Genomic DNA, 24,187 nt, shown 5'->3' on the forward strand with positions numbered 1-24,187 from the left:
TCAGAAGATACGTGTGCATGTACTGCTGTGTGACCGATCAGAAGATACGTGTACATGTACTGCTGTGTGACCGATCAGAAGATACGTGTGCATGTACTGCTGTGTGACCGATCAGAGGATACGTGTACATGTACTGCTGTGTGACCGATTAGAAGATACGTGTGCATGTACTGGTGTGTGACCGATCAGAAGATACGTGTGCATGTACTGCTGTGTGACCGATCAGAAGATACGTGTGCATGTACTGCTGTGTGACCGATCAGAAGATACGTGTGCATGTACTGCTGTGTGACCGATCAGAGGATACGTGTGCATGTACTGCTGTGTGACCGATCAGAAGATACGTGTACATGTACTGCTGTGTGACCGATCAGAACATACGTGTGCATGTACTACTATATACCTCCATGTCCTGCTATATACATTATACACTATATACCTCCATGTCCAGCTCTATACATTATACACTATATACCTCCATGTCCAGCTCTATACATTATACACTATATACCTCCATGTACAGCTCTATACATTATACACTATATACCTCCATGTCCAGCTATATACATTATACACTATATACCTCCATGTCCTGCTCTATACATTATACACTATATACCTCCATGTCCTGCTCTATACATTATACACTATATACCTCCATGTCCAGCTCTATACATTATACACTATATACCTCCATGTCCAGCTCTATACATTATACACTATATACCTCCATGTCCTGCTCTATACATTATACACTATATACCTCCATGTCCTGCTCTATACATTATACACTATATACCTCCATGTCCAGCTATATACATTATACACTATATACCTCCATGTCCAGCTATATACATTATACACTATATACCTCCATGTCCTGCTCTATACATTATACACTATATACCTCCATGTCCAGCTCTATACATTATACACTATATACCTCCATGTACAGCTCTATACATTATACACTATATACCTCCATGTCCAGCTCTATACATGATACACTATATACCTCCATGTCCAGATCTATACATTATACACTATATACCTCCATGTCCAGCTCTATACATTATACACTATATACCTCCATGTCCAGATCTATACATTATACACTATATACCTCCATGTACAGCTCTATACATTATACACTATATACCTCCATGTCCAGCTCTATACATTATACACTATATACCTCCATGTCCAGATCTATACATTATACACTATATACCTCCATGTCCAGCTCTATACATTATACACTATATACCTCCATGTCCTGCTCTATACATTATACACTATATACCTCCATGTCCAGCTATATACATTATACACTATATACCTCCATGTCCAGCTATATACATTATACACTATATACCTCCATGTCCAGCTATATACATTATACACTATATACCTCCATGTCCTGCTCTATACATTATACACTATATACCTCCATGTCCAGCTCTATACATTATACACTATATACCTCCATGTACAGCTCTATACATTATACACTATATACCTCCATGTCCAGCTCTATACATGATACACTATATACCTCCATGTCCAGATCTATACATTATACACTATATACCTCCATGTCCTGCTCTATACATGATACACTATATACCTCCATGTCCTGCTCTATACATTATACACTATATACCTCCATGTCCAGCTATATACATTATACACTATATACCTCCATGTCCAGCTATATACATTATACACTATATACCTCCATGTCCTGCTCTATACATTATACACTATATACCTCCATGTCCAGCTATATACATTATACACTATATACCTCCATGTCCTGCTTTATACATTATACACTATATACCTCCATGTCCAGCTCTATACATTATACACTATATACCTCCATGTCCAGCTCTATACATTATACACTATATACCTCCATGTCCAGCTCTATACATTATACACTATATACCTCCATGTCCAGCTATATACATTATACACTATATACCTCCATGTCCTGCTCTATACATTATACACTATATACCTCCATGTCCAGATCTATACATTATACACTATATACCTCCATGTCCAGATCTATACATTATACACTATATACCTCCATGTCCTGCTCTATACATTATACACTATATACCTCCATGTCCTGCTCTATACATGATACACTATATACCTCCATGTCCAGATCTATACATGATACACTATATACCTCCATGTCCAGCTATATACATTATACACTATATACCTCCATGTCCTGCTCTATACATTATACACTATATACCTCCATGTCCAGCTCTATACATTATACACTATATACCTCCATGTCCTGCTCTATACATTATACACTATATACCTCCATGTCCTGCTCTATACATTATACACTATATACCTCCATGTCCAGCTATATACATTATACACTATATACCTCCATGTCCTGCTCTATACATTATACACTATATACCTCCATGTCCAGATCTATACATTATACACTATATACCTCCATGTCCAGATCTATACATTATACACTATATACCTCCATGTCCTGCTCTATACATTATACACTATATACCTCCATGTCCTGCTCTATACATGATACACTATATACCTCCATGTCCAGATCTATACATGATACACTATATACCTCCATGTCCAGCTATATACATTATACACTATATACCTCCATGTCCTGCTCTATACATTATACACTATATACCTCCATGTCCAGCTCTATACATTATACACTATATACCTCCATGTCCTGCTCTATACATTATACACTATATACCTCCATGTCCAGCTCTATACATTATACACTATATACCTCCATGTCCAGCTATATACATTATACACTATATACCTCCATGTCCTGCTCTATACATTATACACTATATACCTCCATGTCCAGATCTATACATTATACACTATATACCTCCATGTCCAGATCTATACATTATACACTATATACCTCCATGTCCTGCTCTATACATTATACACTATATACCTCCATGTCCTGCTCTATACATGATACACTATATACCTCCATGTCCAGATCTATACATGATACACTATATACCTCCATGTCCAGCTATATACATTATACACTATATACCTCCATGTCCTGCTCTATACATTATACACTATATACCTCCATGTCCAGCTCTATACATTATACACTATATACCTCCATGTCCTGCTTTATACATTATACACTATATACCTCCATGTCCAGCTCTATACATTATACACTATATACCTCCATGTCCAGCTCTATACATTATACACTATATACCTCCATGTCCTGCTCTATACATTATACACTATATACCTCCATGTCCTGCTCTATACATTATACACTATATACCTCCATGTCCTGCTCTATACATTATACACTATATACCTCCATGTCCTGCTCTATACATTATACACTATATACCTCCATGTCCAGCTCTATACATGATACACTATATACCTCCATGTCCAGCTCTATACATTATACACTATATACCTCCATGTCCTGCTCTATACATTATACACTATATACCTCCATGTCCAGCTCTATACATTATACACTATATACCTCCATGTCCAGCTCTATACATTATACACTATATACCTCCATGTCCTGCTCTATACATTATACACTATATACCTCCATGTCCAGCTATATACATTATACACTATATACCTCCATGTCCAGCTCTATACATTATACACTATATACCTCCATGTCCTGCTCTATACATTATACACTATATACCTCCATGTCAAGATCTATACATTTTACACTATATACCTCCATGTCCAGATCTATACATTATACACTATATACCTCCATGTCCTGCTCTATACATTATACACTATATACCTCCATGTCCAGCTCTATACATTATACACTATATACCTCCATGTCCTGCTCTATACATTATACACTATATACCTCCATGTCCTGCTCTATACATTATACACTATATACCTCCATGTCCAGCTATATACATTATACACTATATACCTCCATGTCCTGCTCTATACATTATACACTATATACCTCCATGTCCAGCTCTATACATTATACACTATATACCTCCATGTCCAGCTCTATACATGATACACTATATACCTCCATGTCCAGATCTATACATGATACACTATATACCTCCATGTCCTGCTCTATACATTATACACTATATACCTCCATGTCCAGCTCTATACATTATACACTATATACCTCCATGTCCTGCTCTATACATGATACACTATATACCTCCATGTCCAGATCTATACATGATACACTATATACCTCCATGTCCAGCTATATACATGATACACTATATACCTCCATGTCCAGATCTATACTTTATACACTATATACCTCCATGTCCTGCTCTATACATTATACACTATATACCTCCATGTCCAGCTATATACATTATACACTATATACCTCCATGTCCAGCTCTATACATTATACACTATATACCTCCATGTCCTGCTCTATACATTATACACTATATACCTCCATGTCCAGATCTATACATTATACACTATATACCTCCATGTCCAGCTCTATACATTATACACTATATACCTCCATGTCCAGCTCTATACATTATACACTATATACCTCCATGTCCTGCTCTATACATTATACACTATATACCTCCATGTCCAGATCTATACATTATACACTATATACCTCCATGTCCTGCTCTATACATTATACACTATATACCTCCATGTCCTGCTCTATACATTATACACTATATACCTCCATGTCCAGCTCTATACATTATACACTATATACCTCCATGTCCAGCTCTATACATTATACACTATATACCTCCATGTCCTGCTCTATACATTATACACTATATACCTCCATGTCCTGCTCTATACATTATACACTATATACCTCCATGTCCTGCTCTATACATTATACACTATATACCTCCATGTCCAGCTATATACATTATACACTATATACCTCCATGTCCTGCTCTATACATTATACACTATATACCTCCATGTCCAGCTCTATACATTATACACTATATACCTCCATGTCCTGCTCTATACATTATACACTATATACCTCCATGTCCAGATCTATACATTATACACTATATACCTCCATGTCCAGCTCTATACATTATACACGATATACCTCCATGTCCTGCTCTATACATTATACACTATATACCTCCATGTCCTGCTCTATACATTATACACTATATACCTCCATGTCCAGCTCTATACATGATACACTATATACCTCCATGTCCTGCTCTATACATTATACACTATATACCTCCATGTCCTGCTCTATACATTATACACTATATACCTCCATGTCCAGCTATATACATTATACACTATATACCTCCATGTCCAGCTATATACATTATACACTATATACCTCCATGTCCTGCTCTATACATGATACACTATATACCTCCATGTCCTGCTCTATACATTATACACTATATACCTCCATGTCCTGCTCTATACATTATACACGATATACCTCCATGTCCTGCTCTATACATTATACACTATATACCTCCATGTCCTGCTCTATACATTATACACTATATACCTCCATGTCCAGCTCTATACATGATACACTATATACCTCCATGTCCTGCTCTATACATTATACACTATATACCTCCATGTCCTGCTCTATACATTATACACTATATACCTCCATGTCCAGCTATATACATTATACACTATATACCTCCATGTCCAGCTATATACATTATACACTATATACCTCCATGTCCAGATCTATACATTATACACTATATACCTCCATGTCCTGCTCTATACATTATACACTATATACCTCCATGTCCAGATCTATACATTATACACTATATACCTCCATGTCCAGATCTATACATTATACACTATATACCTCCATGTCCAGCTCTATACATTATACACTATATACCTCCATGTCCAGCTCTATACATTATACACTATATACCTCCATGTCCTGCTCTATACATTATACACTATATACCTCCATGTCCTGCTCTATACATTATACACTATATACCTCCATGTCCAGCTCTATACATGATACACTATATACCTCCATGTTTAGCGTCTCCCACTCCCGCACCACCTCCTCGTCTCATTCCCTCTCTGTTGGTGTCCCGCGAGGCTCTGTCCTAGGACCCCTGCTCTTCTCTATCTACACTTCCGGTCTGGGACAGATCATAGAGTCCCATGGCTTTCAGTATCACTTTTATGCTGGCGACATACAAATCTACCTCTCTGGTCCAGACATCACCACCTTACTATCCAGAATCCCACAATGCCTATCTTCTATATCAGGGGTGGCCAACCTGCGGCTTGCGAGCCGCATGCGGCTCCTTGAGCCTTCATTTGCGGCTCACAGGGGAGCGGTGCGGCCAGCGATTACGGTCTCCTCTCTGCAGCGCGTAAGTGAACTTCAAGCGCTGGAACGAGGTGGAAGAGTGGAGAGGACTCAGAGCGCCGAGAGCGGGCACGTGACTCAATCACTCACTGCAGCTCCGCCCCCTCCTCCGGCAGAGAAGGCGAAGCTTCAGTGCTTATCCCCGCCACCAGCCGCCGATGTGCCCGCCCACGGCCCCACACCCCTATCTGTGAGTGTGTTTGTGTCGTAATGCCCGCCCCCAGTCTTCTCAGTGCCAGCCCAGCAGCCAGATTCATCAGACCGCGGGCTGGGGCTATGGGGGCGGCAAGAAGTGGCGCAGCAAGCAAGGAGGACCTGCTTCCAGCTCCATAGTAAATTTTAATGACTGTTAATGGTGGACAGCAGGGCAGTGGGCACTCAATCAGAGCAGCAGTGGCAGAGAGACTCACTGAGGCCAGCAGCAGCCATTTTAGTCCGATTACAGCCACTCTGCAGCTTTGGCTCTAATCTGACTGAAATGGCTGCTGCTGGCCTCAGTCTCTCTGCCACTGCTGCTCTGCCTTTTTTTTTACAGGTGCCACTGCCCAACACCAAGCGTGTTTGAGCATATGGGTGGTAGTCTAAGCATAGGTGGTCATCTGAGCATGGGGCGGTCACCTGAGCATGGGGCGGTCACCTGAGCATGGGGCGGTCACCTGAGCATGGGGCGGTCATCTGAGCATGGGGCGGTCATCTGAGCATGGGGCGGTCATCTGAGCATGGGGCGGTCATCTGAGCATAGAGCGGTCACCTGAGCATGGGGCGGTCACCTGAGCATAGAGCGGTCACCTGAGCATGGGGCGGTCACCTGAGCATAGGGCGGTCATCTGAGCATGGGGCGGTCATCTGAGCATGGGGCGGTCATCTGAGCATGGGGCGGTCACCTGAGCATGGGGCGATCATCTGAGCATAGGGCGGTCATCTGAGCATGGGGCGATCATCTGAGCATAGAGCGGTCACCTGAGCATGGGGCGGTCATCTGAGCATAGAGCGGTCACCTGAGCATGGGGCGGTCATCTGAGCATGGGGCGGTCATCTGAGCATAGAGCGGTCACCTGAGCATGCGGCGGTCACCTGAGCATGGGGCGGTCATCTGAGCATAGAGCGGTCACCTGAGCATGGGGCGGTCACCTGAGCATAGAGCGGTTATCTGAGCATGGGGCGGTCATCTGAGCATGGGGCGGTCACCTGAGCATGGGGCGATCATCTGAGCATAGGGCGGTCATCTGAGCATGGGGCGGTCATCTGAGCATGGGGCGGTCATCTGAGCATGGGGCGATCATCTGAGCATAGATCGGTCATCTGAGCATGGGGCGATCATCTGAGCATAGATCGGTCATCTGAGCATGGGGCGATCATCTGAGCATAGATCGGTCATCTGAGCATGGGGCGGTCATCTGAGCATAGAGCGGTCACCTGAGCATGGGGCGGTCACCTGAGCATAGAGCGGTCACCTGAGCATGGGGCGGTCACCTGAGCATGGGGCGGTCACCTGAGCATGGGGCGGTCATCTGAGCATGGGGCGGTCATCTGAGCATGGGGCGATCATCTGAGCATAGGGCGATCATCTGAGCATGGGGCGATCATCTGAGCATAGAGCGGTCACCTGAGCATGGGGCGGTCATCTGAGCATAGAGCGGTCACCTGAGCATGGGGCGGTCATCTGAGCATAGAGCGGTCACCTGAGCATGGGGCGGTCATCTGAGCATGGGGCGGTCACCTGAGCATGGGGCGGTCACCTGAGCATGGGGCGGTCACCTGAGCATGGGGCGGTCACCTGAGCATAGAGCGGTCATCTGAGCATGGGGCAGTCACCTGAGCATGGGGCGATCATCTGAGCATAGGGCGGTCATCTGAGCATGGGGCGGTCATCTGAGCATGGGGCGGTCATCTGAGCATGGGGCGATCATCTGAGCATAGATCGGTCATCTGAGCATGGGGCGTTCATCTGAGCATGGGGCGGTCATCTGAGCATGGGGCGGTCATCTGAGCATGGGGCGGTCATCTGAGCATGGGGCGGTCATCTGAGCATGGGGCGGTCATCTGAGCATGGAGCGGTCATCTGAGCATGGGGGGGTCATCTGAGCATGGGGCGGTCATCTGAGCATGGGGCGGTCATCTGAGCATGGGGCGTTCATCTGAGCATGGGGTATCATCTGAGAAATCTTGAAACACATTGTGAAAAACAAAGATTGCCAGAAGTCTCACTAAAGCTGTCTACATTGCAGGTAGGAAAGGTGGTTTAAATGCACTTTTAAATGTTTGATAACTCAATTGCAGTAATACTGTCGTGTGCACGCATATTTGTGTAAACGGAAAGCTTGTGGCTCCTGGCAGTCATACGATTTTTTTTTCTGGCTCTTTGTGCCTGTAAGGTTGGCCACCCCTGTTCTATATCATCTTTCTTCTCCTCTCGCTTTCTAAATCTTAACATGGATAAAACTGAATTCATCATCTTTCCCCCATCCTGCTTAACCCCCCCAACAGACCTATCCATAACGATCAATGGCTGCACACTCTCCCCGGCCAAGTCCGCTGCCTTGGAGTGACCTTGGATTCTGCCCTCTCTTTCCGACCACACATCTAAGCCCTTTCCACCACCTGCCGCTTCCAACTCAAAAACATCTCCTGCATCCGCGCTTTCCTCAACTTTGAGTCTGTGAAAATGCTTGTACATGCCCTCATCATCTCCCGCCTAGACTACTGCAACACTCTCCTCTGTGGCTTTCCATCTAGCACTCTCGCACACCTCCAATCTATCCTCAACTCTGCTGCCCGACTAATCCACCTCTCACCCTGTTACTTTTCTGCCTCTCCCCTCTGCCAATCCCTTCACTGGTTCCCCATTGCCCAGAGAATTCACTTCAAGCGAATTCACTTCAAAGTACTAACAAATACATACAAGGCCGTCCACATCCTGTCCCCTCCCTACATCTCTGAGCTACTTTCCCGATACACCCCCACACGCACTCTCCGATTCTCACAAGACCTCCTTCTCTCCTCTCCTCTTATCACCTCTTCCCACAATCGCCTCCAGGACTTCTCCCGTGCATCCCCCATACTCTGGAACTCGCTACCCCAACATATCAGACTCTCACCTACAGTGGAATCCTTCAAATAAACCCAAATACCCACCTCTTCAGACAAGTCTACAGTGACCCTGCTGCCTCTATACCGCCATGACCAACTTCACCCGCACCTACTGTGTCCTTCTACTATACCATGTAGATTGTAAGCCCTCACGGGCAGGGCCCTCTCTCCTTCTGTACCAGTTTGTAACTCGTCTTGTTCATGCTTAGTGCTCTTGTCTGTATTATGTATGTATACCCCTTCTCATGTACAGTGCTATGGAATGAATGGAGGTTTAATAATAATATAATAATAATAATGTTCAGATCTATACATGATACACTATATACCTCCATGTCCAGATCTATACATGATACACTATATACCTCCATGTCCTGCTCTATACATGATACACTATATACCTCCATGTCCAGCTATATACATTATACACTATATACCTCCATGTCCAGATCTATACATGATACACTATATACCTCCATGTACAGCTCTATACATTATACACTATATACCTCCATGTCCTGCTCTATACATGATACACTATATACCTCCATGTCCTGCTCTATACATTATACACTATATACCTCCATGTCCTGCTCTATACATTATACACTATATACCTCCATGTCCTGCTCTATACATGATACACTATATACCTCCATGTCCTGCTCTATACATGATACACTATATACCTCCATGTCCAGCTCTATACATTATACACTATATACCTCCATGTCCTGCTCTATACATTATACACTATATACCTCCATGTCCAGCTCTATACATTATACACTATATACCTCCATGTCCAGCTCTATACATTATACACTATATACCTCCATGTCCTGCTCTATACATGATACACTATATACCTCCATGTCCTGCTCTATACATTATACACTATATACCTCCATGTCCTGCTCTATACATTATACACTATATACCTCCATGTCCTGCTCTATACATGATACACTATATACCTCCATGTCCTGCTCTATACATGATACACTATATACCTCCATGTCCAGCTCTATACATTATACACTATATACCTCCATGTCCTGCTCTATACATTATACACTATATACCTCCATGTCCTGCTCTATACATGATACACTATATACCTCCATGTCCAGCTCTATACATGATACACTATATACCTCCATGTCCTGCTCTATACATGATACACTATATACCTCCATGTCCTGCTCTATACATGATACACTATATACCTCCATGTCCAGCTCTATACATGATACACTATATACCTCCATGTCCAGATCTATACATTATACACTATATACCTCCATGTCCTGCTCTATACATGATACACTATATACCTCCATGTCCAGCTATATACATTATACACTATATACCTCCATGTCCTGCTCTATACATTATACACTATATACCTCCATGTCCTGCTCTATACATTATACACTATATACCTCCATGTCCTGCTCTATACATTATACACTATATACCTCCATGTCCAGATCTATACATTATACACTATATACCTCCATGTCCTGCTCTATACATGATACACTATATACCTCCATGTCCAGATCTATACATTATACACTATATACCTCCATGTCCAGCTATATACATTATACACTATATACCTCCATGTCCTGCTCTATACATTATACACTATATACCTCCATGTCCAGCTCTATACATTATACACTATATACCTCCATGTCCAGATCTATACATGATACACTATATACCTCCATGTCCTGCTCTATACATTATACACTATATACCTCCATGTCCTGCTCTATACATGATACACTATATACCTCCATGTCCAGATCTATACATTATACACTATATACCTCCATGTCCAGCTATATACATTATACACTATATACCTCCATGTCCTGCTCTATACATTATACACTATATACCTCCATGTCCTGCTCTATACATTATACACTATATACCTCCATGTCCAGCTCTATACATTATACACTATATACCTCCATGTCCTGCTCTATACATTATACACTATATACCTCCATGTCCAGCTCTATACATTATACACTATATACCTCCATGTCCAGCTCTATACATTATACACTATATACCTCCATGTCCAGATCTATACATGATACACTATATACCTCCATGTCCAGCTCTATACATTATACACTATATACCTCCATGTCCTGCTCTATACATTATACACTATATACCTCCATGTCCTGCCTGCTCTATACATTATACACTATATACCTCCATGTCCTGCTCTATACATGATACACTATATACCTCCATGTCCAGATCTATACATTATACACTATATACCTCCATGTCCTGCTCTATACATGATACACTATATACCTCCATGTCCAGCTATATACATTATACACTATATACCTCCATGTCCAGATCTATACATGATACACTATATACCTCCATGTACAGCTCTATACATTATACACTATATACCTCCATGTCCTGCTCTATACATTATACACTATATACCTCCATGTCCAGATCTATACATTATACACTATATACCTCCATGTCCAGATCTATACATTATACACTATATACCTCCATGTCCTGCTCTATACATTATACACTATATACCTCCATGTCCAGCTCTATACATTATACACTATATACCTCCATGTCCAGATCTATACATGATACACTATATACCTCCATGTCCTGCTCTATACATTATACACTATATACCTCCATGTCCTGCTCTATACATGATACACTATATACCTCCATGTCCAGATCTATACATTATACACTATATACCTCCATGTCCTGCTCTATACATGATACACTATATACCTCCATGTCCAGCTATATACATTATACACTATATACCTCCATGTCCAGATCTATACATGATACACTATATACCTCCATGTCCAGATCTATACATTATACACTATATACCTCCATGTACAGCTCTATACATTATACACTATATACCTCCATGTCCTGCTCTATACATTATACACTATATACCTCCATGTCCAGATCTATACATTATACACTATATACCTCCATGTCCAGCTCTATACATTATACACTATATACCTCCATGTCCAGCTCTATACATTATACACTATATACCTCCATGTCCAGATCTATACATTATACACTATATACCTCCATGTCCTGCTCTATACATTATACACTATATACCTCCATGTCCTGCTCTATACATGATACACTATATACCTCCATGTCCAGATCTATACATTATACACTATATACCTCCATGTCCTGCTCTATACATGATACACTATATACCTCCATGTCCTGCTCTATACATGATACACTATATACCTCCATGTCCAGCTCTATACATGATACACTATATACCTCCATGTCCAGATCTATACATTATACACTATATACCTCCATGTCCTGCTCTATACATGATACACTATATACCTCCATGTCCAGCTATATACATTATACACTATATACCTCCATGTCCTGCTCTATACATTATACACTATATACCTCCATGTCCTGCTCTATACATTATACACTATATACCTCCATGTCCTGCTCTATACATTATACACTATATACCTCCATGTCCAGATCTATACATTATACACTATATACCTCCATGTCCTGCTCTATACATGATACACTATATACCTCCATGTCCAGATCTATACATTATACACTATATACCTCCATGTCCAGCTATATACATTATACACTATATACCTCCATGTCCTGCTCTATACATTATACACTATATACCTCCATGTCCAGCTCTATACATTATACACTATATACCTCCATGTCCTGCTCTATACATTATACACTATATACCTCCATGTCCTGCTCTATACATGATACACTATATACCTCCATGTCCAGATCTATACATTATACACTATATACCTCCATGTCCAGCTATATACATTATACACTATATACCTCCATGTCCTGCTCTATACATTATACACTATATACCTCCATGTCCTGCTCTATACATTATACACTATATACCTCCATGTCCAGCTCTATACATTATACACTATATACCTCCATGTCCTGCTCTATACATTATACACTATATACCTCCATGTCCAGCTCTATACATTATACACTATATACCTCCATGTCCAGATCTATACATGATACACTATATACCTCCATGTCCTGCTCTATACATTATACACTATATACCTCCATGTCCTGCTCTATACATGATACACTATATACCTCCATGTCCTGCTCTATACATTATACACTATATACCTCCATGTCCAGCTCTATACATTATACACTATATACCTCCATGTCCAGATCTATACATTATACACTATATACCTCCATGTCCTGCTCTATACATTATACACTATATACCTCCATGTCCTGCTCTATACATTATACACTATATACCTCCATGTCCAGCTCTATACATGATACACTATATACCTCCATGTCCTGCTCTATACATTATACACTATATACCTCCATGTCCAGATCTATACATTATACACTATATACCTCCATGTCCTGCTCTATACATTATACACTATATACCTCCATGTCCTGCTCTATACATTATACACTATATACCTCCATGTCCAGCTCTATACATTATACACTATATACCTCCATGTCCAGATCTATACATTATACACTATATACCTCCATGTCCTGCTCTATACATTATACACTATATACCTCCATGTCCAGCTCTATACATTATACACTATATACCTCCATGTCCAGATCTATACATGATACACTATATACCTCCATGTCCTGCTCTATACATTATACACTATATACCTCCATGTCCTGCTCTATACATGATACACTATATACCTCCATGTCCAGATCTATACATTATACACTATATACCTCCATGTCCTGCTCTATACATGATACACTATATACCTCCATGTCCAGCTATATACATTATACACTATATACCTCCATGTCCAGATCTATACATGATACACTATATACCTCCATGTCCAGATCTATACATTATACACTATATACCTCCATGTACAGCTCTATACATTATACACTATATACCTCCATGTCCTGCTCTATACATTATACACTATATACCTCCATGTCCAGATCTATACATTATACACTATATACCTCCATGTCCTGCTCTATACATTATACACTATATACCTCCATGTCCAGCTCTATACATTATACACTATATACCTCCATGTCCAGCTCTATACATTATACACTATATACCTCCATGTCCAGATCTATACATTATACACTATATACCTCCATGTCCTGCTCTATACATTATACACTATATACCTCCATGTCCTGCTCTATACATGATACACTATATACCTCCATGTCCAGATCTATACATTATACACTATATACCTCCATGTCCAGATCTATACATGATACACTATATACCTCCATGTCCAGCTATATACATTATACACTATATACCTCCATGTCCTGCTCTATACATGATACACTATATACCTCCATGTCCAGATCTATACATTATACACTATATACCTCCATGTCCAGATCTATACATGATACACTATATACCTCCATGTCCAGCTATATACATTATACACTATATACCTCCATGTCCTGCTCTATACATGATACACTATATACCTCCATGTCCAGATCTATACATGATACTCTATATACCTCCATGTCCAGCTCTATACATTATACACTATATACCTCCATGTCCTGCTCTATACATTATACACTATATACCTCCATGTCCAGATCTACACATGACATAAATTATACAGTACAAATAGTGACAAAGGATCCTGCCGCACTACTTATTGTCATTCACTCCACCCATACAGTACATCCCTCTGATGGCCATATGGCCAGATCACTTACCCGCTGCTCTTCCTGGGCAGGGGCAGATCCTGTAGAGACAAAAGACATAAATTTAAGAGATTGTCCATATAATGTACATATATATTTTTTAACATAATCCTATAGTAACCCCTATCACGAATGATCAATTCAACAACATCCCTACAGGAACTGACGTCACAAAGCTGCTCCTTGTAGTCTACATTAGCACCAATCTGTGGTGAACCAGATTTCCTCGCAGGCCTCGCCACCTACAGTTATAAACCCTAATGTCTGCTTGGTTTTATAATACAAACCTTTCAGAATGAGATGGAGAACTTCATAAGGCCACTGCGGTCATTTTGCTGTAGACTGTAAAGCGAGATGGTTTTCTAAAACGTGTGCCTAAAGTTCTGACCTCTAGTGGTCACCATAAAAAGTGCATTTTTTCTATGAACCGTTGTGAATGCATAATTTCAACTGAAACCAGGGTTTCCTTCACAAAGAAATCTCAAGGAGTGATACATTTTCACTTATAGGGTGCAATAAAACATGGATATCTAACCCAATAAAAATGTCAGGAAACACATGACCTGCCTATGGAGTCTACATCTACTGATGTATATAAAGCCATAATCATAGTGTATCTGCACAGAGAGAAATCCTTTTTTTACCGTCCCCTTTAAGTGAAAATCTGTAATATTCCCATATTCCCAAACCTTGCCGCATTGGATCTCAGTTTCTAAGGAGACCAGTAAGCAGTTACAGAAAATGCTGAGACACTCCGGAGAGAGATCAGAGCCTAGCGGAAAACAGAAAGCTGCGAGAGCATGTGGTGATCTGTGACTTCATCAGTGGAGCACATGGAGGAGTGCTGAGCCCCATAGGTTGTGAGGGACAGAAGCTTGAGGGCACCATGATGCACCCTGTCGTTAATTCCATTACTTGACATCAAGCGCCAAGGGGTTGTCCAGAAGTGTGACATAATACAGTATGGGAAAATGCCGCAGCTGCAGTGTCGTGTGTAAAGTTTACAATGCAAGCAGCTGGAGGTGCTCTGTGCTGCTGTGGCATTGTCCTGTGCTTGGAGAACACATGATTATAAAACCTTACATGTAACACGACAACATATGGGTTGGATCAAACAAAGAGAGGAGAAGTAGGACGCCGATCCAGAATCCCCATGGTTTCAATTGTGCAGAATTGAGTCATGTAGGAAAGCCCTGCTTGCCTCCCGGCCCTGTCAGTCAGCACCTTTTAAGTGATGTAGGCAGCAAATGACATCATTCGCTCCACATTCATAAAACTGAAGGTGCCATGCCAGAGGTGGCCTGCATCGGGGGAAGACGAACAGTACGGTATCATTATTACTATTATACAGTGGTGCTGACAGTTGGGGGCCTGCTTGTCATTTCTGGGGCCCCAAGCACAATCCCTTAATCAAAGACATTTTTTGTTTAAAAAAATACAATATTTACCCACCCGACTCGTACCAGACTGATCCGTTCTTATTGATATTGGGATACATTGTGTGCACTGATGCCACAATATCAACATGAGCGCTTGCATACAGCCTGGAACTGGTCTGCTGCTCACGTGCTGCACACAGGAGGTGATCTTTAGCAAATTGCAGACGGGCAGCAATGTTCTTTTTGGAGAGCGGCGGCTTTCTCCTTGCATTCCTGCCCTGCACACCATCATTGCTTAGTGTCCTACTGATGGTGGACTCATGAACATTAGCTAACGTGAGAAAGGGCTTTAGTCGCTTAGAGGTTACCTTGGTTTCCTTTGTGACCTTGCAGACTATTACACTCCATACTCTTGGCTCTTGGGAAGGTATTAATGGTCTTAAATTCCATCAATTTGTACACAGTCTGTCTGACTGCGGATTGGTGGAGTCCAAACGCTTTAGAGATGGTTCCGTAACTATAGTCTGATGAGCATCAACAACGTTGCTTCTGAGGCTTCAGAGGAAATCTCTTTTGCTCATGCCATGATACATGAAGACCTAACTTTGATAGATCCCGTTTTTTTTTAAATAAAAAAAGGTTGCCCACTCACACCTAATTGTCATCCCAATGATTGAAAACACCTGACTCTTCACTTACTTTTCTTGCTAAAAGACGTGATATTGGATCATTTTCCTCAACAAATAAATGGCCAAGTATAACTTTTTTGACTCATTTTTTATTCTGTATCATACTGTTATTCTGTATCATACTGTTATTCTGTATCATACTGTTATTCGATTGTTTCAGCTTATTATTATTCTCCGCGCCCCCCCCTTTTTCTATACGCTACTCCTCCTACAGTTTTGGGGTTACAAACGCCAAACTTTCCACACTTCTTTGACCTATAGTGAGGTAAGTTGCTTGTGCTTTAATAAGTGATCCCACCCTCTGGGCCCCTGCGGCGGACCACCGAATACCCCTTTTTTGCCATTGACTTTGACAGGGAAAATTTTTAAATCGCTCCCACTCGCACAGTTTTGAAGCTACACTCCCCAAACTTGGACCACATATTGTTGGTGTCAAACCGAATAAAAGGGTACATTTTGAGGGGACACCCCAAAGTGGGCGGAGCTAGCAACGGCCAATGAAAATTTTGCTATTTTCTATACGCTACTCCTCCCACAGTTTTAGGAGTACAATTACCAAACTTTGCACACTTGTTCGGCACACACCCGAATAGGTTGCTTGTGCTTTGTTAACCGTTCCAACCCTCCGGGACCCTGGGGTGGCTTCCCGAAGACCCCACTTTTTGTCGTAGACTTTCATTGGAAAATTGTAAACTTTTGCCACTCATACAGCTTTGAAGTTAAACTCACCAAACTTGGGTCACTTAGTAATGGGGTCAACCTGAAAATTTCTGTCACATTTTGGGAACTCTACAAAGTGGGCGGAGCCACCAACAACCAATCAAATTTTACTCATTGATTTTCAATAAAAACAATGAAACTGCTGCCATTTTTATACATTAACCACCTCAGCCCCCCTAGCTTAAACACCCTTAATGACCAGACCACTTTTCACACTTCTGCACTACACTACTTTCACTGTTTATTGCTCGGTCATGCAACTTACCACCCAAATGAATTTTAACTCCTTTTCTTCTCACTAATAGAGCTTTCATTTGGTGGTATTTCATTGCTGCTGACATTTTTACTTTTTTTGTTATTAATCAAAATTTAACAAAATTTTTGCAAAAAAATGAAATTTTTCACTTTCAGTTGTAATTTTTTTTTTTTAAAAAGACATCTATATATACATTTTTCTAAAAATTTATTGTTCTACATGTCTTTGATAAAAAAAAAAATGTTTGGGTAAAAAAAAAAAATGGTTTGGGTAAAAGTTATAGTGTTTACAAACTATGGTACAAAAATGTGAATTTCCGCTTTTTGAAGCAGCTCTGACTTTCTGAGCACCTGTCATGTTTCCTGAGGTTCTACAATGCCCAGACAGTAGAAAAACCCCACAAATAACCCCATTTCGGAAAGTAGACACCCTAAGGTATTCGCTGATGGGCTTAGTGAGTTCATAAAACATTTTATTTTTTGTCACAAGTTAGCGGAAAATGATGATTTTTTATTTTTATTTTTTCCTTACAAAGTCTCATATTCCACTAACTTGTGACAAAAAATAAAAACTTCCATGAACTCACTATGCCCATCACGAAATACCTTGGGGTGTCTTCTTTCCAAAATGGGGTCACTTGTGGGGTAGTTATACTGCCCTGGCATTTTAGGGGCCCTAATGCGTGAGAAGTAGTTTGAAATCAAAATGTGTAAAAAATGCCCTGTGAAATCCAAAAGGTGCTCTTTGGAATGTGGGCCCATTTGCCCACCTAGGCTGCAAAAAAGTGTCACACATGTGGTATCTCCGTACTCAGGAGAAGTTGGGGAATGTGTTTTGGGGTGTCTTTTTACAAATACCCATGTTGGGTGAGAGAAATATCTCGGCAAAAGACAACTTTTCCCATTTTTTTATACAAAGTTGGCATTTGACCAAGATATTTATCTCACCCAGCATGGGTATATGTAAAATGACACCCCAAAACACATTGCCCAACTTCTCCTGAGTACGGCGATACCACATGTGTGACACTTTTTTGCAGCCTAGATGCGCAAAGGGGCCCAAATTCCTTTTAGGAGGGCATTTTTAGACATTTGGATCCCAGACTTCTTCTCACGCTTTAGGGCCCCTAAAATGCCAGGGCAGTATAAATACCCCACATGTGACCACATTTTGGAAAGAAGACACCCCAAGGTATTCAATGAGGGGCATGGCGAGTTCATAGAAAAAAAAAATTTTGGGCACAAGTTAGCGGAAATTGATTTTTTTTTGTTTTTTCTCACAAAGTCTCCTTTTCCGCTAACTTGGGACAAAAATTTCAATCTTTCATGGACTCAATATGCCCCTCAGCGAATACCTTGGGGTGTCTACTTTCCGAAATGGGGTCACATGTGGGGTATTTATACTGCCCTGGCATTTTAGGGGCCCTAAAGCGTGAGAAGAAGTCTGGAATATAAATGTCTAAGTTAGTGGAATATGAGACTTTGTAAGAAAAAACAAAAAAAACTAAAAAACATGTGTTTTACAGATCCACGGATCCATGGATCGGATCCGCAAAACACATACAGACGTCTGAATGGAGCCTTACAGGGGGGTGATCAATGACAGGGGGGTGATCACCCCATATAGACTCCCTGATCACCCCCCTGTCATTGATCACCCCCCTGTAAGGCTCCATTCAGACGTCCGTATGTGTTTTGCGGATCCGATCCATGGATCCGTGGATCCGTAAAACACATATGGACGTCTGAATGGAGCCTTACAGGGGGGTGATCAATGACAGGGGGGTGATCAATGACAGGGGGGGCTGATCAATGACAGGGGGGTGATCAGGGAGTCTATATGGGGTGATCACCCCCCTGTCATTGACCACCACCCTGTAAGGCTCCATTCAGACGTGCGTATGTGTTTTGCGGATCCGATCCGTGGATCCGTAAAACACATACGGACGTCTGAATGGAGCCTTACCGGGGGGTGATCAATGACAGGGGGGTGATCAGGGAGTCTATATGGGGTGATCACCCCCCTGTCATTGATCACCCCCCTGTAAGGCTCCATTCAGACGTCCGTATGTGTTTTGCGGATCCGATCCATGGATCCGTGGATCCGTAAAACACATACGGACGTCTGAATGGAGCCTTACAGGGGGGTGATCAATGACAGGGGGGTGATCAATGACAGGGGGGGCTGATCAATGACAGGGGGGTGATCAGGGAGTCTATATGGGGTGATCACCCCCCTGTAAGGCTCCATTCAGACGTCCGTATTTGTTTTGCGGATCCGATCCGTGGATCCGTAAAACACATACGGACGTCTGAATGGAGCCTTACCGGGGGGTGATCAATGACAGGGGGGTGATCAATGACAGGGGGGTGATCAGGGAGTCTATATGGGGTGATCACCCCCCTGTCATTGATCACCCCCCTGTAAGGCTCCATTCAGACATCCGTATGTGTTTTGCGGATCCACGGATCGGATCCGCAAAACACAAACGGACGTCTGAATGGAGCCTTACAGGGGGGTGATCAATCACAGGGGGGTGATCAGGGAGTCTATATGGGGTGATCACCCCCCTGTCAATGATCACCCCCCTGTAAGGCTCCATTCAGACGTCCGTATGTGTTTTGCGGATCCGATCCATGGATCTGTGGATCCGTAAAAGACATACGGACGTCTGAATGGAGCCTTACAGGGGGGTGATCAATGACAGGGGGGTGATCAATGACAGGGGGGTGATCAGGGAGTCTATATAGGGTGATCAACCCCCTGTCATTGATCACCCCCCTGTAAGGCTCCATTCAGACGTCCGTATGTGTTTTGCGGATCCGATCCGTGGATCCGCAAAACACATACGGACCTCTGAATGGAGCCAGCCTTACAAGGGGGTGATCAATGACAGGGGGGTGATCAGGGAGTCTATATGGGGTGATCACCACCCTGTCATTGATCACCCTCCTGTCATTGATCACCCCCCTGTAAGTCTCCATTCAGACGTCCGTATGTGTTTTGCGGATCCGATCCATGGATCCGTGGATCCGTAAAACACATACGGACATCTGAATAGAGCCTTACAGGGGGGTGATCAATGACAGGGGGGTGATCAGGGAGTCTATATGGGGTGATCACCCCCGTCATTGATCACCCCCTGTAAGGCTCCATTCAGACGTCCGTATGTGTTTTGCGGATCCGATCCATGTATCCGTGGATCCGTAAAACACATACAGACATCTGAATGGAGCCTTACAGGGGGGTGATCAATGACAGGGGGGTGATCAGTGACAGGGGGGTGATCAGGGAGTCTATATGGGGTGACCAGGGGTTAATAAGGGGTTAATAAGTGACAGGGGGGGTGTAGTGTAGTGTGGTGCTTGGTTCTACTTATTACTGAGCTGCCTGTGTCCTCTGGTGGTCGATCCAAGCAAAAGGGACCACCAGAGGACCAGGTAGCAGGTATATGAGACGCTGTTATCAAAACAGCGTCTAATATACCTGCTAGGGGTTAAAAAAATTGCATCTACAGCCTGCCAGCGAACGATCGCCGCTGGCAGGCTGCAGATCCACTCGATTACCTGCAGTTCCTGTGAACGCGCGCGCCTGTGTGCGCGCGTTCACAGGAAATCTTGCGTCTTGCGAGATGACGCGTATATGCGTGACTCTGCCTGGAGCTGCCGCCTCCGGAACGCGATCCTGCATTAGGCGGTCTGGAGGCGGTTAAATGCCATAATTCCCAAACCTTAAAGTGTTAGTCACTGCGTGACTGTGGTTCACAATTAGGAAAAAAATGGGCGGGGCAACAACAGCCAATCAGATTTCATCCTTTGACCTTAATGAAAAGCAGATAAATTGCTGCTATTATCACAGTTTAAATGCCAAGTGTCCCAAACCTAGCACAATTACTCACTGGGTGACTGCGGTCAAAATTTAGGAAAAGTGGGTGGAGCCGAAAACAGCCAATCAGATTTCCCCTATTGACTTCAATGTAAAACTTTCAAATACTGCCATTCTCACAGTTTTAAAGCCAGAGGCCCCAATCTTGGCACAGAGCATGACTGGGTGACTGGGCTTATAATTCGTAAAACTGGGCGGAGCTTAAAACAGCCAATCAAATATTACCTAGTGCTATTCAATGGGAATATTTAAATTGCTGCCATTCTTACACTGTTAATGGCAGGGTCTTCAAACTTGGTACATTCGGTAACTAGGTGATGGGAATTCAAATTTAAAAAGTGGGTGGAGCCACAAACAACCAATCAGATTTTCCCTATTGACTTCAATGAGAAAATGTAAAAAGCTGTTATTCTTACAATATGAAAGCCAGAATCCCCAAACTGGCACCATGGGTCACTGGGTGAGTGTGATTAAAATTTAGGAAGTGGGTGAAGCCTTTAACAGCCAATCACATTTCAGCCATTCGTTTTATATGGGAAAATTTAAATTACTGCCGCTACTCTTTGACTGTTAATGGCAGGGTCCTCAAATTTGGCACAGTCAGTCATTGGGTGACTTGGGTTAAAATTTTAAAAAGTGGGTGGAGCCACAAACAGCCAATTAGATTTCAAGCCAACATCCTGTGGTTTCTTCAGAAACGACACCATCTAGTTAGATTTTTTATTTTTAAAGGGGTTTTCTCACTTCAGACATTGGTGGCAAATCACTAGGATATTCCCCCAAAGTATGACAGGTGCGGGTCCCACCTCTGGGACTCGCACCTATCTTTAGAACAGAGCTCGCAAAGTGAAGGAGGGCGTACCACGGCCTCCGCTGCGTCCACTTCTATAGGGCTGACGGAAATAGCCAGCACTTGGGTATTTTTGACGCTCCCATAGGAATGAATGGAGGATGGCCGCGCATGTGCAGGGCGCACTCTTTCACTTTGCGGGCTCTATTCTAAATATACGCCCCAAATGTCTAAATATGGGACTTGTGTGAAAATCTTATGTAGTTTTAGGTCAAATTTATGCAGATTGTTTCACAAAGTTTGAAGAACTGCTGTATGTATTTGTTAGCCCTGAGGGCACCACCGTAATTCAGAGGACAGCCAAGTCTGTGGCACTATTTTATGAAAGCCGTATGTGTGGCACAGAGGGAGCTATATAAGTCACTTATGGGGCCACTATGCAAAGCACGTACCAACAGGGGACACTGTGCATGGCACTTATTTACAGGGCGGCGGTTATCTCCAATTCTGGTTATTTCATTCGCTTAGATACAATGCTCAGTATCAACCACGACATCTAAGAAGTTTCACAGAGGATCACAGGGTGCCAATGGGTTTCCATGACAGGCAATAGTGTTTAGGTATTAAACATTTCAGTGCAATATTAAGAAGACAAACAATTGCAACTTCAAAATCCTTACTGGGATAAATAAAATGAATTAATTAAGTTCAATAAAGTTTAATTAAATATCCCCCTAATGAAAAAATTTTTAGAAAAATACTTTATTTTAAAAAAAATTGTAAAAAAAGAATACGATAAAGCAGTCACAATAATATGTAGAAAAAGGGTATTATTTAAACTACATCACATGAAAAAAGGCAAAAAAGCTGTATTTTGCCTCTCCCCATAAAATTATAAAAAGACTAATAATAAATTATATTTACCTCAGAATCGTGCAAGAAAAAGTGACCCCGTACATACATCTTGCAGACATAACCAGTATGACATTCCTTAAGTTGTAAATTGCGATCTTATAATACAGAGTAGTAAATCTATCAGATGAAACCGCAAAAGGTACTGTACTTTTCAGTGCCAGCACCTAA

The 24,187-nt window shown here is 41.9% G+C and overlaps 1 protein-coding gene across 1 annotated transcript in view; it reads right to left on the bottom strand.

Moving 5' to 3' along the window:
- MAST1 (microtubule associated serine/threonine kinase 1) overlaps positions 1-24,187 on the bottom strand; it is a 100,619-nt gene that overhangs the window by 44,757 nt on the left and 31,675 nt on the right. The window contains exons 2-4 of the mRNA XM_040416017.1: positions 16,838-17,182; positions 16,030-16,097; positions 15,398-15,426 (exon numbers count right to left, since the gene is read on the bottom strand). Coding sequence (XP_040271951.1) covers positions 15,398-15,426; positions 16,030-16,097; positions 16,838-17,182 — 442 coding nt within the window. The remainder of the gene's footprint in view (positions 1-15,397; positions 15,427-16,029; positions 16,098-16,837; positions 17,183-24,187) is intronic.

Source organism: Bufo bufo, chromosome 1 (assembly GCF_905171765.1).
Source record: "Bufo bufo chromosome 1, aBufBuf1.1, whole genome shotgun sequence".
Taxonomy (NCBI): domain Eukaryota; kingdom Metazoa; phylum Chordata; class Amphibia; order Anura; family Bufonidae; genus Bufo; species Bufo bufo.